Source organism: Melospiza georgiana, chromosome 10 (assembly GCF_028018845.1).
Source record: "Melospiza georgiana isolate bMelGeo1 chromosome 10, bMelGeo1.pri, whole genome shotgun sequence".
Lineage (NCBI taxonomy): Eukaryota > Metazoa > Chordata > Aves > Passeriformes > Passerellidae > Melospiza > Melospiza georgiana.
This window is the reverse complement of record NC_080439.1, coordinates 8,169,283-8,182,060: the sequence shown is the minus strand read 5'-3', so window position 1 is coordinate 8,182,060 and position 12,778 is coordinate 8,169,283. Positions and strand designations below refer to the sequence as shown.

General features: G+C 41.6%; 1 protein-coding gene across 1 annotated transcript; it reads right to left on the bottom strand.

Annotated features, from left to right (window-relative positions):
- Positions 1-46: 46 nt before the first annotated feature.
- On the bottom strand, positions 47-12,194 carry RFC4 (replication factor C subunit 4). Its single transcript, XM_058031127.1, has 10 exons — positions 11,958-12,194; positions 11,306-11,384; positions 6,912-6,991; positions 5,636-5,755; positions 4,627-4,770; positions 4,217-4,337; positions 3,652-3,777; positions 2,001-2,081; positions 1,000-1,116; positions 47-262 (listed from the first exon to the last, which is right to left on the bottom strand). The coding sequence occupies exons 1-10, from the start codon at positions 12,080-12,082 to the stop codon at positions 167-169; spliced, it is 1,089 nt and encodes a 362-aa protein (XP_057887110.1). The 5' UTR covers positions 12,083-12,194; the 3' UTR covers positions 47-166.
- Between the last annotated feature and the right edge of the window lie 584 nt (positions 12,195-12,778).

Below are 12,778 nucleotides of genomic sequence, written 5' to 3'. Positions count from 1 at the left end.
CTGTGCTCTTTACCAGTGTAAAAAAATTGAATTAAATACTCCAGCCTCAGGTTTTTCAACTGCAGTGCAGTCCTTTTATTGCAAAAAACCCACCCAAAAAAGTACAAAAGTACACAGGTCCCTGCTCTGAGCCCCAGCCACCCCTGAACAAAGGGTGCAGGAGGAGTCAGATGTTCTGTGTGAGCTGCTGCATCACAAGGGCACAGAGACTCATCAGCTGCAAGAATTCATCAGCACCGTCTGCCAGGCATTTGTCCACTTCCTGCAGAGGGAACAGAGAAGGGAAAACCCTCTGAAAATGGCCATGCTCAAGGCAGCTGTGTCTTGGGGTACAGTGGAGAACAAGAAGTTTGCCAGCTGGTGTCTTACTCTGCACAGATTTCTCCACATCACATCCCCCTCCAGCTGGACTGGGAGCCCTGAGCTCTCAGCCCCCATCCCATCTCCTAGAGGAGGCCACCAGTGAAAGCTCCACACACAAAGGGGTGTGGCACTGGCCCTGCCAGGAGCATCACTGCAGGGCATCCACAGCACCTGCCTGGCTGCAGTCACTCAGGCAAAACCTCCACCACAGCTGCCTTTCCTTCTTCATCAAAAGTGGAGTGAGTTAATTAATCTTCTCTTTTTTGGAAAGGCATATTTCATTCACCAGAACAAAAACTTGCATTTTGCATCTCCCAAGTTTTTTTTAAGTGCTGACTTGTCTGACTTATTCTCATCTTAATTTTCCCTTCTACATTATATTAAAGAACCTCAAAACAACCAAACCCACAAATCTCTCGATTGAATTCACTAGAATAACATAATATGGATAAAAATTCACTTAAATATATTTCAACTCCTTCTCATGAAATTTCTCAGGACAGAAGTTTACATTCTACCAAGAAACATTCAGAACAAAAAAAAATCACCATGTACTTCTTGGGAGAGACTGTGCAAACAAAAATCAATCTGTAGAGACTAATGAGTTTTGGTTTTTTTAACTCAAGTTAGACTTACTGCAAGTTTCTCAACTATGGCAGATTTCTGTTTGTCGCTGTAATCCTCACTCGCCACAATGGTGTCATGCAGCTGGTTTACAAGCTGAGCAACAGCAAACCCCTCATTGATGAGATTCTGCACAGGGAGAGAGGAAAATGGCAGTAATTCAGCAGCAGAAACACCATAAACTGGAAAGATAATCTTGAAAAATTCTGTCTGAACTGAGAGACTGCACTGCAATTTAGTGTGGAACCTGTACATTGTAGAGGATTCAGTGGCCTGTGCACAGCCCTGCCCTGCACCCAGCCCAGCAGGGACAGGCTGCATGAGCAAGGCAGGCACAGAGCAGCAGTTCTGTCCAACAGCTCTTCCAGCTTCTGACAATTTACATCTCAGAAATTTTATGAGACATTTAAAGCATTTAACAACCTCCACTGAACCTGTCCAATCCTATTCTAAAATTAGGAGAGCTTGGCATCCACAGCCTCAGATGGCAGTTCCACAGCCTTCACATTTTAAAGGGCCACCTACTTAGGATTTATTTTCTTCATCTGGTCACTGCTAGTCTCAGGAATTGAGAGATCTGTAAGGCCAAAGCTTTTTTTAATAAAATAAAACCCATGGCAACTAGAGATAGCTTAAAAAAAAAATAAGTAGTGCCCAGTTACAAAAATGTCAAGTATTGAGAACAATGGTCAGTGAAGCTATTTGGGAAGAGAGAAGTTTATGAAAATAGAAACATCATTGGTGCAACCTTATTTTTCTGTTCAGCTGAACAGATCTACATCAGTTTAACCCAGGAGAAAACCAGAGTCACATTGGTAGGGAAATTTATTTGCAACTTTGACAGCTCTTCCTCAGAAGGGAAAGACTGGGAGTCCTGACTGGTAAAAGACACTTCCCAAATGTGCATCCAAACTGACTGAGGCCAAATGCTCCTCAGCCACAGCCTGGGAACAAAGGATTCACAGGGCCTTGACTGAGAGAAATAGCCAGGCTAAGCACTAAGAGAACTCTACCTTTGCCAGTGCTTCCAGTTTCTCAAAGGAACCACTCTGGCAGCCCAAGAGCAGCTCATCAATTGTTTCTTTAGGGATTACCTGTAACAAGAAGTGACATTTCTTAATTTCAACTTTGTAAACTTAAAATTGGTGTTGATGCTTACAATAACAAAGTGTTCATGGCAGAAGGCATTTCAGGATTTCATTCCTCTACACACCCATCCACTTCTAGCAAGTATATGGGACAGACTAAATAAACTTTAAAAGTGAAAACTAGGCTGTGATATTTTTCCTTTACTGGAGATATTAAAACAAAAACCATATCATGACAATAGACTGTCAAAGTCACCTTCCTAAATCCAACTACTTATTCAGGACACTGACTAAGATGAGGGCATTGTTCAACAGTTAGATCAGCCAATGCTTTCTGTACCATTCTACACCTAAACAACACAGCAAATAGATTTTATTTCCAGTGACAAACCAATAGCATTCTAAAAATGCCCAATGCAACAAGATTAGACAATAAATCAGAAGGAAAAAAGTTGACAGATGCCATTATGTCACTCTGTGCAGAGAAGAGCTGCCCCTTTCCCCCTTCACTCATTGTCATTCCTGTCAGTTGAGTGCCTGGACAGTTTGGTTTCAAAGCTTCTTTATCAAGCTTTTGTCCTAAGGTCACTCCAGGGTCCCAGAAGTTGTGAATGACCAAGAACTTCAAGTTTTTATGGAGGTGTAAAGTTGGGTTCCCTTGCTTTAAATGAGTATTATTCATTCAATAATGGAATGTCATTCTTCTCTTTCCAACCACTACAGTCAATTTCTGCCAGGTTTCAGATGTCTGATATCTATTCAGATACTAGCTGGTTTACAGATGCACAAAACTGAACAGTGACTTCACTGTGAAAATTGTTTAAAATTGTTCTGTAAACTCTGCACAGCAGCAATTGCCTATGGTTTCATCAAAGTCAGAACCTCTCAACCCCTACAATGAGCTATGATGGCAGCACCCTCATGGGAAGTGTGTCCATCATTAAAGCCCATCTATTTTTCAGCTCCTAATCTCACTTCTCCTTCTTCAGGGGTGTTTTGTTGCTATAGGAACACCTTCACACAAGTTTTATTAAATGCATTTTCTCTCAGGTTTCTCCTGTGCCTCTCAGTATTACCCATGTCATTCTAGAACAAACCACTGCTGTTTCATTAAAAAGCAGGAGCCACACAGATCCTTGTCACTGTCACTGTGAACATTAAGGTGAAAATGAGCTGCTACTGAAAGTCATTTCCCTGTGGTGCTTCCAAACCAATATTGCAATGATCTCTACTTCTACACACATACAGAAAAGCACCAAAAATGTTCTAATCTACTCTCCCACAAAAAAAACCAACCCACAGTTTGCATTTATGAGCAGATTATTTCAACTTCACTTTGAATTATAAGACTGTTTTACAGGTTTCCATGATTTACAGAAGTTGCTAGAAACCTGCTATGTATTAAGTGTACAGAATCAGGCAGTCTTTACAATTCTGGTAGATAGTGCATCATTACCACGCTGCAATACTAGTGAGTATAAAACTATTTTTTAACCAAACTTTGAGCAATGGCAGATAGAGATAGGAAAAATGCTTTTCAGAGTAATTCCAGGAGAAAATGTAAGGCACAGCTTACCCCAGCAATTTCAGTGATTATCTTCTCTGTGATCTCCTTCCCACCCATTAGGCGAGTGGCACTTTGAAGAAAAGTAATTGCTTTTCTCAAGTCCCCTTCTGACACTTTAACCAGGTATGACACTGCCTGAAAAATGATGTCAGAAAATGCTAAGTGTTCACTGTTAATTAAAATCTAATACACTTTTTCAGCAGTTACTTTAAAACACCAAGTAGTGCATAAAGCAGATTGTCTGAGCCAAGCACAATACACAAGTTACAAAACAACCTCTCTACTAACACAAATGTGTGCTGGCAGTTTGAGAAAGAAGCACAGTTCTCTGCCAGTACAATCAGCAGAGAAAAAAAAGCCCTACAGTTTGGTACCAGTTTTCTCTGGTGGATATTTCTTTGGTTTTAGGACGACTTAAAATTCATCTCATCGATGGAAGGAGAATAAATGAGTTTATATATTTTATTTCATACAACTGAGCAGCCTGGAAAAGTATGCTGACTTGGCCTCTTTTGCTGCCATGCAATTATGCACTGGATTAAGCAGTAAAATTACATGGGAACCACAAAGTTACCTCATTACTGATTTTCACATGTTCCTTCTCAGAAACATCCAACAGCCTCTGCTGTTGGATGCTGTCAGACAAAGGCTTGAAGCGGAATTTGGAGCATCGAGACGTTAAAGGTTCAATTATTCTGAAAGAAAGGAAGGACAGGGGCAAAGAATGTGTGGGTCAAGTTCTCACAGACAAAGCTAACAAAGGCAGAAAAGGTTTAAAATACCTTAAGGTTTAAATAACTCTAAAACTGCAACATTGTAAAAATTAAGTGAAATCTAAGTATTGTTTCAGGCTTGCATGCATATAGTGACATCTCTATTAACTGAAAACTATGAAATTAGATATCAACTTTTAAGCAGGGAAAAAAGAAAAAAGAGACTACAGACCAGACAGCAAATCCAAATAAGCACCAATTCCAGGTGTACCTGCTGATGTAGTTACAAATAAGACAGAAACGTGTTGTTTTAGATTCTTTTTCCATTGTGCGTCTTAAGGCTGCCTGGGCTGCTGAAGTCATGGAGTCTGCTTCATCCAGGATCACAATTTTAAAAGGAGGACACATTTTACCACTGAAAATTACAAATCTGTTATTCAGCAAACAGGAAATGTACAGACAAAGAGAAAAAAATTAAAAACATACACAGGAAAATCCCCGCAAATAGCAAGTAATATTTTACTTAAGCATGTATCCTTGAAAAACAGAACAGATTCAGAGGTTCAATCTTTTTAAAAGATTTCATTGATTTTTAGATTAAAGACTAATATTTTAAATAAAGGCAGGTTACCATAAAAAGACCAACACTTGAATACTGCAAAAGCCCTCTAAAATACATACTCTTACTGTAAGCTGCTTCTTTTGACCCCTTATGTGCCTCTTTTTACATGCTTCCTGATTCCCTAAACTCCCAAGAACACTCCACAGACTGATTCCAGTACACAATACTGCTCTGGAATCAGTCAGGCTCTCTTGGCATGCAGTTTGTTCCTGCTGCTTTCCACAGTCCACACACATGGCTTGACCTGCACTGAGCTTCCCATCAACTAACAGCAGAATCCTTTTAGAAACCAACACCCATGTTGTAGAAATTCCTGCAGATTAGAAGGACAAGGGAAGTAACTTCTGCCACAATTTATCCAAAGAATTTTTTCTATGGTAGTCAGACAACATCTGCAAATCTGCAAAGGCAACAACATGTGCCCAAACCCAGAAGTCTTGACCTTGTGGAGTTTTTGCTGTCTGCCTCCAATGATAACAGCAACAGTAAAAATCCTCCTGGGTACTCCAACCCCCAATGTGAAATTCCATGAAGTAAAAGCTCAGCCAAAGCGCTGTGTTTTGCCAACTTCTGGGCACTGCTGAGCCATCATTTATAATAGAAACAAAAACAACCACATGCTTTGTCCTGAGCAGGAGGGGTTTGATGCAGCACTCACTCTGAACGGCTTCCAGAGGCCGTCAGCTGAGCAAAAGCCTTCACTTTCTCGCGGATCACTTGTATCCCACGCTCATCAGAAGCATTCAGCTCAAGGACTCTCTGTCGGAATAAATCAGCCCTGCAAAATTTTTATTGCAACATGTTAGCTGCTAACCCCTGTAATGATATGTTATAAAATATAACAACAACCCTTCTGGCTGTTTGGAATGGCAGGGATTATTTTTATCAGCATTACTAAATAACATTGTTAAAAGACACTCAAGTTGAGATCATAAAATGTTAAGTATGAATTTCCATTAGATATTTTTAGAATCTCCTCCCAGGCTACAGAAAACAATGAAGTATAAAATTATATCAGTTAACCAGGAAGCAAAAAAAAAAGCAGGAACTTGGGCTCATATGTTCAGAGCACTATGTTATATGCCTTCTTACTCACAGCCCCTGAGCAATGTGAAATAACAAGTAAAAGGCCACAATACACTAGCAGTACTACCAGAATGAAATATCCAGAAAGTGTATGCAGTATTCACCTGCAGCACTATACTCCATTTAAAAAAACAAACCAACAATTAATACACTGGATTTTAAATCCTGAGAATTAAAATGGACTCACAATGTGGAGTTGTCTTACTCCTACTAAATTAGAAGTGGTTCTCTTCAAAAAACAGTGAGTCAAAGATTGAAAATGACAAATGGGATGGGGGAGGTATTAAATTCAGCATTACATTTGATCAGAACATCAAACCAGCTTTTCATCCATCTTTTGCTTATAGATCACTGAATTTGCTACTCAAAAACTCCCAAGTGCTACAAGTGAGTTAATGAACGTATACATGCTGAATTTTAGTCTGAGTCACAACACTACTTTCCAGACACAATTCAATGGTGCATAACAGAGAGATTAAAAGTCAGACATTTTATGAAGCACTTTGAGATCTATGAGTAGCTAACAAGTCACTAAATAAACCATAAAAATTGGAATTCCTTTACAAAGTTTAGTAAATCATATGCAAACCACATTCTTTCCATAGTCTTCGTTAGGGGGTTCCATGGCTGCCAATCTGAAGTCCATGCTGGCAGCAGGAATTGGTGACTTGTGACAGGACAAATGAGAAAGAAATCTTAGTTCAGTTAGAGCTGAATTAGAATACAAAGATATTCCTGAAAAAGTGCTGGGAACTACCTAAGAGCAGGCTATGACCAGAGGCACTTCACCACATGATTAGGAGACATGTGAGAGTTGATTACACCGAAGCAACTTGATTCCAGCTTACCCAAACAGTTCTCTAGCAGCTGCTAAAATAGTGGAAGTCTTTCCAGTTCCAGGTGGGCCATAGAACAACAGATTGGGAAGCTGAAATAGCAAGGCATCATTTGTAAGAAAAGGAAATTAAAAAAATATCCACTAACAGGAAAACCTGCTGACAATCTGAGCTCCTAATAGAACAACAACTGTCTATTCCTCACAGTAAATAATGGCAAGTCTTTCTCTTCTGGTCTCTAAAGGAGGACAACCAGTTGCTGTTTATAGTGCAGTATGAACAAGTGTTATTTGTGGCACCATCCCATGTTCTATTCAAACTGATATTCCAATCTATATTTATTTTTATATATACACTCCAGGGCATGTCTGAGATCACTAAACCTACAGAGCCTACTGTTCTGATTGCAGTGATACCCAAATTTAACCAAAGATGGCCTTAAACAGCCCGGGCATTAGCAGCAGTGCAGATGAAACCATCCTTTGCTGTGTCAGCTGCCCAGCCAGGCTGAGGGCTCTGTGCTGCCACCAAGAGCCCTGCAGGGAGCAGGGGCAGCGCTGACACAGCCACGGAGCCACCACGGGGACAGCGCCACCCACTCCCGGCACTGCACGGCCCCGGCAAACTCCTGCACGCATCCCAGCCGTTTGCAAAGGAGACCACGGGCATTTCTTACAGAAATTAGGTTAATTGATCTTTAAAATAATTTAATTAATGACCTCAGCATGAAAAATACAAGTGCATTAAGGAGATATGCTGACACAGGGAGATCAGAGCAGCACAGCAAAGACTGCAGCAATAATTTGAGGATGACATTTAGCAGCACAAAGCAAAAATATCTCTCAATTTGAGAACATAGCAAACTACCTTCAAAATATCTGAAATTCATTAGGTGGAATGAAACTGATAATAGGCTGATTTTATTTTGCCTGTCAGAGGAGCAGTATAAGCCTGTGTAACATGGTGGTCTGAACTGTGCACTTTTAATGCAGATGTAAATTATTAATACTAACAGGTAATGAGCTGCACACAGTTCAAGTCATCCTTAGACAAGGATAATGAATCCAAACTGGGAAAAGTAATTAAAGGAGTGAAAAGCCTATCTTATGAGAAGTGACTTTTTGAAGAGTTTGATTTAGTTAGCTCAGCAAAACAAAAGCTGAGAGGGAATATGACTGATCTCCATAAATACACAAAGAACAAAGCTGGCATAAACAAAATCTGTATAAGCCATGACTGAATTTTGGCTGAAATCAAGAAGCTTTCCAGCTGACACAGGAGTGATAGTTTTCTATATTACTATTTCAAGCAATCACTTTTATAAATTATCACTTTAAAACTGCTGTCTTTCACAATAGGGGATGTTCTACTTCTACATTCTTAAAACAAGGATCCAAAAGTTCCCTCCAACCAAACCCCTCAGTCTGACTTGCTTTCTAGCCCCTAATAAGCATTCTATTTTTAAAGAGTCAACTAAGATTAGATTAGAGAATTCTATGCTGAATATAGCATGTAATGCAGACAGAATGGGAACAGCAAAACCAAAACCATTCAAAGAACAGAGAAGAATGCAGGAGTACACAACCCATGATCAGAAAATGAAATAGAGAAAATTTGGTAACAAACATCCTGTTTTAACAACCAAGACAAGACAGTGCACACAGTCAACTGTGTATGTACCTACAAGTAGAGATAGAGGAATTTCAATTTTCAATCAATTTCTAGTAAATAAATGAATTTCAAGTTTTGCCTGCTCTTTCTGCCAATCAATTGTTGCTTGTTTCTCTAATTACTAATAAGCAAAGAGCATCCCCTACCAACAAACACCTTTTCAAGTTTAGATACCACAATAGTGTTATCCCCCTCTTTTGTGACAGCCAGAGAGATGGAGAGTGTACTGAATGGCAGCTGAAAATTCACCAATCTCTGTGCTAGGCTGGCACATTGCAAGGGCAGATGTTTGTGAGGGCATTCATAATTCCATGTCTCTGTGCTCATTCACACACTACTGTCCTCAAAAAAAGCATGAGCAGGTAAAAGGTTTTAATTAGAATGTTCCCTAATTTCATTACACCACAACTTCACCAGTGTTTCTGTTTCAACCTCATTTATGCTGGTTTCTCACTGAAGTATTTACACCACTTTTCACCAAGCACAACCTAATCCTTTATGTAACTGTGGCAGTATTTTTAAATAAACTGCAACCTGATCTGGTTATCCATTTTTCCACGCTTGCCAGGAGTAAGCAGGATACCTGCAGGCATCACTCTGCTCATGGGAAAGCTACCTCATATAGTGCAAATCTCAGCTGCTTTTCCAGAAGTTTCAGTACAAGTGAAGATGGAAATTGCAATAATAATCCTACACTCTCTTTTCAGTTATTAAGGTATCATGAAGCAAATGAAAACTAAAGAATACCATGAACATTTTCAGTTTCTTTGACAAAAGAAACCAACAAATCTACACTCCTGGCAGACAGAAATCTATTTCTCCAGTTCAAAGCCCCTTGAACTCTGCTGTCCCCAGTTTATAAGAGGATGATGTGTGCTCTTACAGATGGAGATGTGTTGGCTACAGGGAGTTACAAGTCCTGTATTAGTTAATGGGAGTTACAAGTGCTGCTCCATTGAGCAGCTCCCAAATCAAGGCCCACAAACACAGGCCAACTGACAGAGGACTGAGTCTCCATTTCCAGCACTGTGGTTTAAAAAAAGCACATTACTCACACCCACAGCATTGTCACAGCTGTTTCTTTGATCTCACCACATCACCAAACTCAGTAAGAACCTCTGCAGTAATGTGTATTTACTGAAGTATGAGCCACCTCAGAATTCAATTACACTTTTGCCTGTTTGACAGAATGAGTCCTTTCAAGAAACTAATAAAAATGTCTAAATTAAAAAAAAACCAAACAAACAAACAAGTTTGTTTTTATTTTAAAGTACTTGCATGATTTTGTTCTCAAATGCCTTGCTGAGTTTGGGTAGCTATGGCAAAATACAGAGCCCCTAACCATAAGGAGGAATTATAATTTGCCTTTTCAACTCAGGAGGCCAAAAGTCAACACAAGTGCACCAGGCTCAGAATCCAAGAAACACTGCTGGATCCACAAGCTGTAAGGTTTTAAATAACTGTTGCTGAAAATAGAACTTCCCAACCCATCACCTAAGCAATGTTACACAACTGATATGTCCAGACAGAATAGGTGGCAGCAGCTCATTTCTCCTTTGCTGTTAACAGTTCCTTCCTAATTACCTCAACTCTATAAATACTGCAATGCAGCAGCACTGCTGCTGAAACACAATTTCTGGGGTACAACATTACCTGCCAAGGTCACATTTAAAGAGCATTCTCAAAGCAAACTGATTGTGGAGAAAGGAGCTAAAGAAAGAAGCACAAATCTTTTGCAGTTGTGTGGTACCTGTTTGATTTTGGCTTCATATGCTCAAATAAGGTGTGTCTGTTTGCAAGCTTTGATTAAATTATTATTTTCAGAAATAAACAGACTCATATCACCCAGAGCAAACCAAAACTGCAGCCCATGAAAACAGACAGCTTTTGAAGTACAAGTGGGATTGTCCTGGGTGAGGAGGAAAAAAAGTCTCAGTATGTACAGATGAAGGAATTGCTCAGCTTTGGAAAAAAGCAGAGCCATCTCTTGGCTACATACTTTATTTCTTCCTTCAGCCCCTTCACCTTCACATCAGCTGCTTTGGAAGAAATAACCATCAAACATACCAAATATTTACTACATTTTTACCCAAAGGCAAATGCAAGAGTAAACAAATGCAACTACAAATGCTCTGCTCATGTACTCTCTTAGGACACATAAGCCAACACTGCAACTGCCACATTTAGCTTTTTAAAGCCAAAGAGAAACTTGGAAACTTTAACAAAAAGTTTGGGAATCACTATCCAAGCAGTAGATCTGGCACTTATAAATTAAATTTCTCTCATTAGCCAAAATTGTTAGAGTTCAGCAGTTTCACAGAAGCTGAAACACTAAAAATGTTTAGGAGTAATTTCAGACTTGTCTATGAAAGAAAAACTTTCTCCTCCTGTCTTAAACATGAATGTCACAAGTACTGGTGGAGTAGCAGTGTAGAGACAACAAAAGCTTTTCCAGGTTGGAAACTATTAACAAGGAGTTTACTATTTGAGCTTTTCTAGAAAAATTCCAAACTGCATCATGGAACTTACAATTCTACAGCGTTCAGAGGACTGGGAATATAAGAAGCTTTACACATACATCTCAACAGGATACCACAAGAAAGTCACTTAGCCTGTTCATGAAGTGCTACTGCAAAAATGATCATTGCTGAGTGGGAAAAGAGAAATTTTTGTTACCAGTGACATAAATGTCTGTTTAAAAATGCTGATTAGGTAGATGTTGTCATTGCACTCACATCAGCACCTTCCAGGGACTTCTTCAGCACAGCTACAACTTCATCCTGGAATGCAACTTCATCCACATTTTTGGGACGACTAAATAAAAGGACATTAAATAAAATATATTAGCTAACAAAGTTTTATAGGAAAGCTGAAATGGAGAAAAAACAACATTTCCCCTTCTGACTACATCCATTACTGAAGAATTACAGTGAATTTTGCAGTTGAAATCAAAATCACAACAGGAAGTCTAATGCCTCTGGTCTCTATGAGTGAAGCAATCCAATTCATCAGGGAGCTGTTTGTCTTTTTCTGTTGTAAACACCTGTCTGAGATGTTTTTAAAAGCAGAACTGCAATACTTTACCACTTTGTGATAAAGGCTTCTCAGAAATCCAAAGCATTAAATGCATTCATGCACCAAAACACAGCGATGAAAGAGCACAGCTTGACATGGCCAAGATTTCCCATTCAGTGCAGCCACAAAGGGCACTTACAGCACCTCCCAGCCCTGGAGCTCCCCCAGAACAGGGAAAGTGAAGCTTTCTCCCTGGTGGGGACACCCACACCTGCGACCCCATTTTGCTATGCACCAACTACCTCTCCACATCCTCCAGAGCAAACCTCCCCCCTCACGGCCAGCCCCGCACTGCCCCAGAGCATCCCTTACTATTTCTCCACCCAGGGGATAGGTTTGGTCCTCTTGCCCTCCCCGCTGCTCCCGGCCGCGTTCTTTTCCTTGGCAGCGACGGGCTTGGTGCTGATAGAGGCGGGGCCCTTGAGGAAGGCCTGCATGGCTGTACCGGGCTGTGCCGGGCTGTGCCGGGCCGTGCTGGGCCCCTCACGGTCCCGTCAGCCACAGACCCCAGAGACCCCTCAGGCCCCGCCGCCCTTCCCGCCAACTCGGCCGCGCAAGGGGGCGTGGTCGCTTCCGCCCGCCGACAGCCAATCACAGAGCTCGGCGGCCGTGCCGGACGGAGAGCGGGCGCTGACGTCACGCTGCGCGCGTTCCTGTACCTGAGGGGCGGGGGGGTGAGGGGGACAGCGCGCGCGCAGGGCGAGGGGCGGGCGGTGCCTCAGGGCGGCCGCGCGCGCCGCCTCACGAACGCGCCTCCCCACAAATGCCGAGTGCCTCCCCACAAATGTCCTTCCCCACAAATGTCCTTCCCCACAAAGGCCCCCAAGCGTGAAATGAACAAAAAGACCCCTCTAGAAAACAAGCGCTGCACAAGAGCAAGGGAGGAGGGACCTCTCTGTGCAGTGGGGCCTGCTGGGTTCCTGAGACAGGGCCTGCTCCCTTCCCCTGACGGCTGAGGCGCCTTTGGGGGCTCTGGAAGCGCCCCCGAGTGAAGTGAAATGAAACCCAGGAGGGCCCGAAGCTGGCCAGGGCCTGTCCTGGGACAGACATTTCCCTCATGGGCGGCGGTGCTCAAAGCTGCTCCGGCCCTCGGTGCTGCCGTGCGAACAGCTCCCCCAGGTGTGCAGGCTTAG

What these genes read in the sequence shown, in the direction of transcription:
- RFC4 (XM_058031127.1), bottom strand. Translation starts at nt 12,082, where the DNA reads ATGCAGGCCTTCCTCAAGGGCCCCGCCTCTATCAGCACCAAGCCCGTC. An exon ending in GCTGCTAGAGAACTGTTTGG is followed by an intron (nt 5,756 to 6,911) that starts GTAAGCTGGAAT and finishes AAAATTTTGCAG; the next exon opens with GGCTGATTTATTCCGACAGA. An exon ending in AACTGGAAGCACTGGCAAAG is followed by an intron (nt 1,117 to 2,000) that starts GTAGAGTTCTCT and finishes CTCCCTGTGCAG; the next exon opens with AATCTCATCAATGAGGGGTT.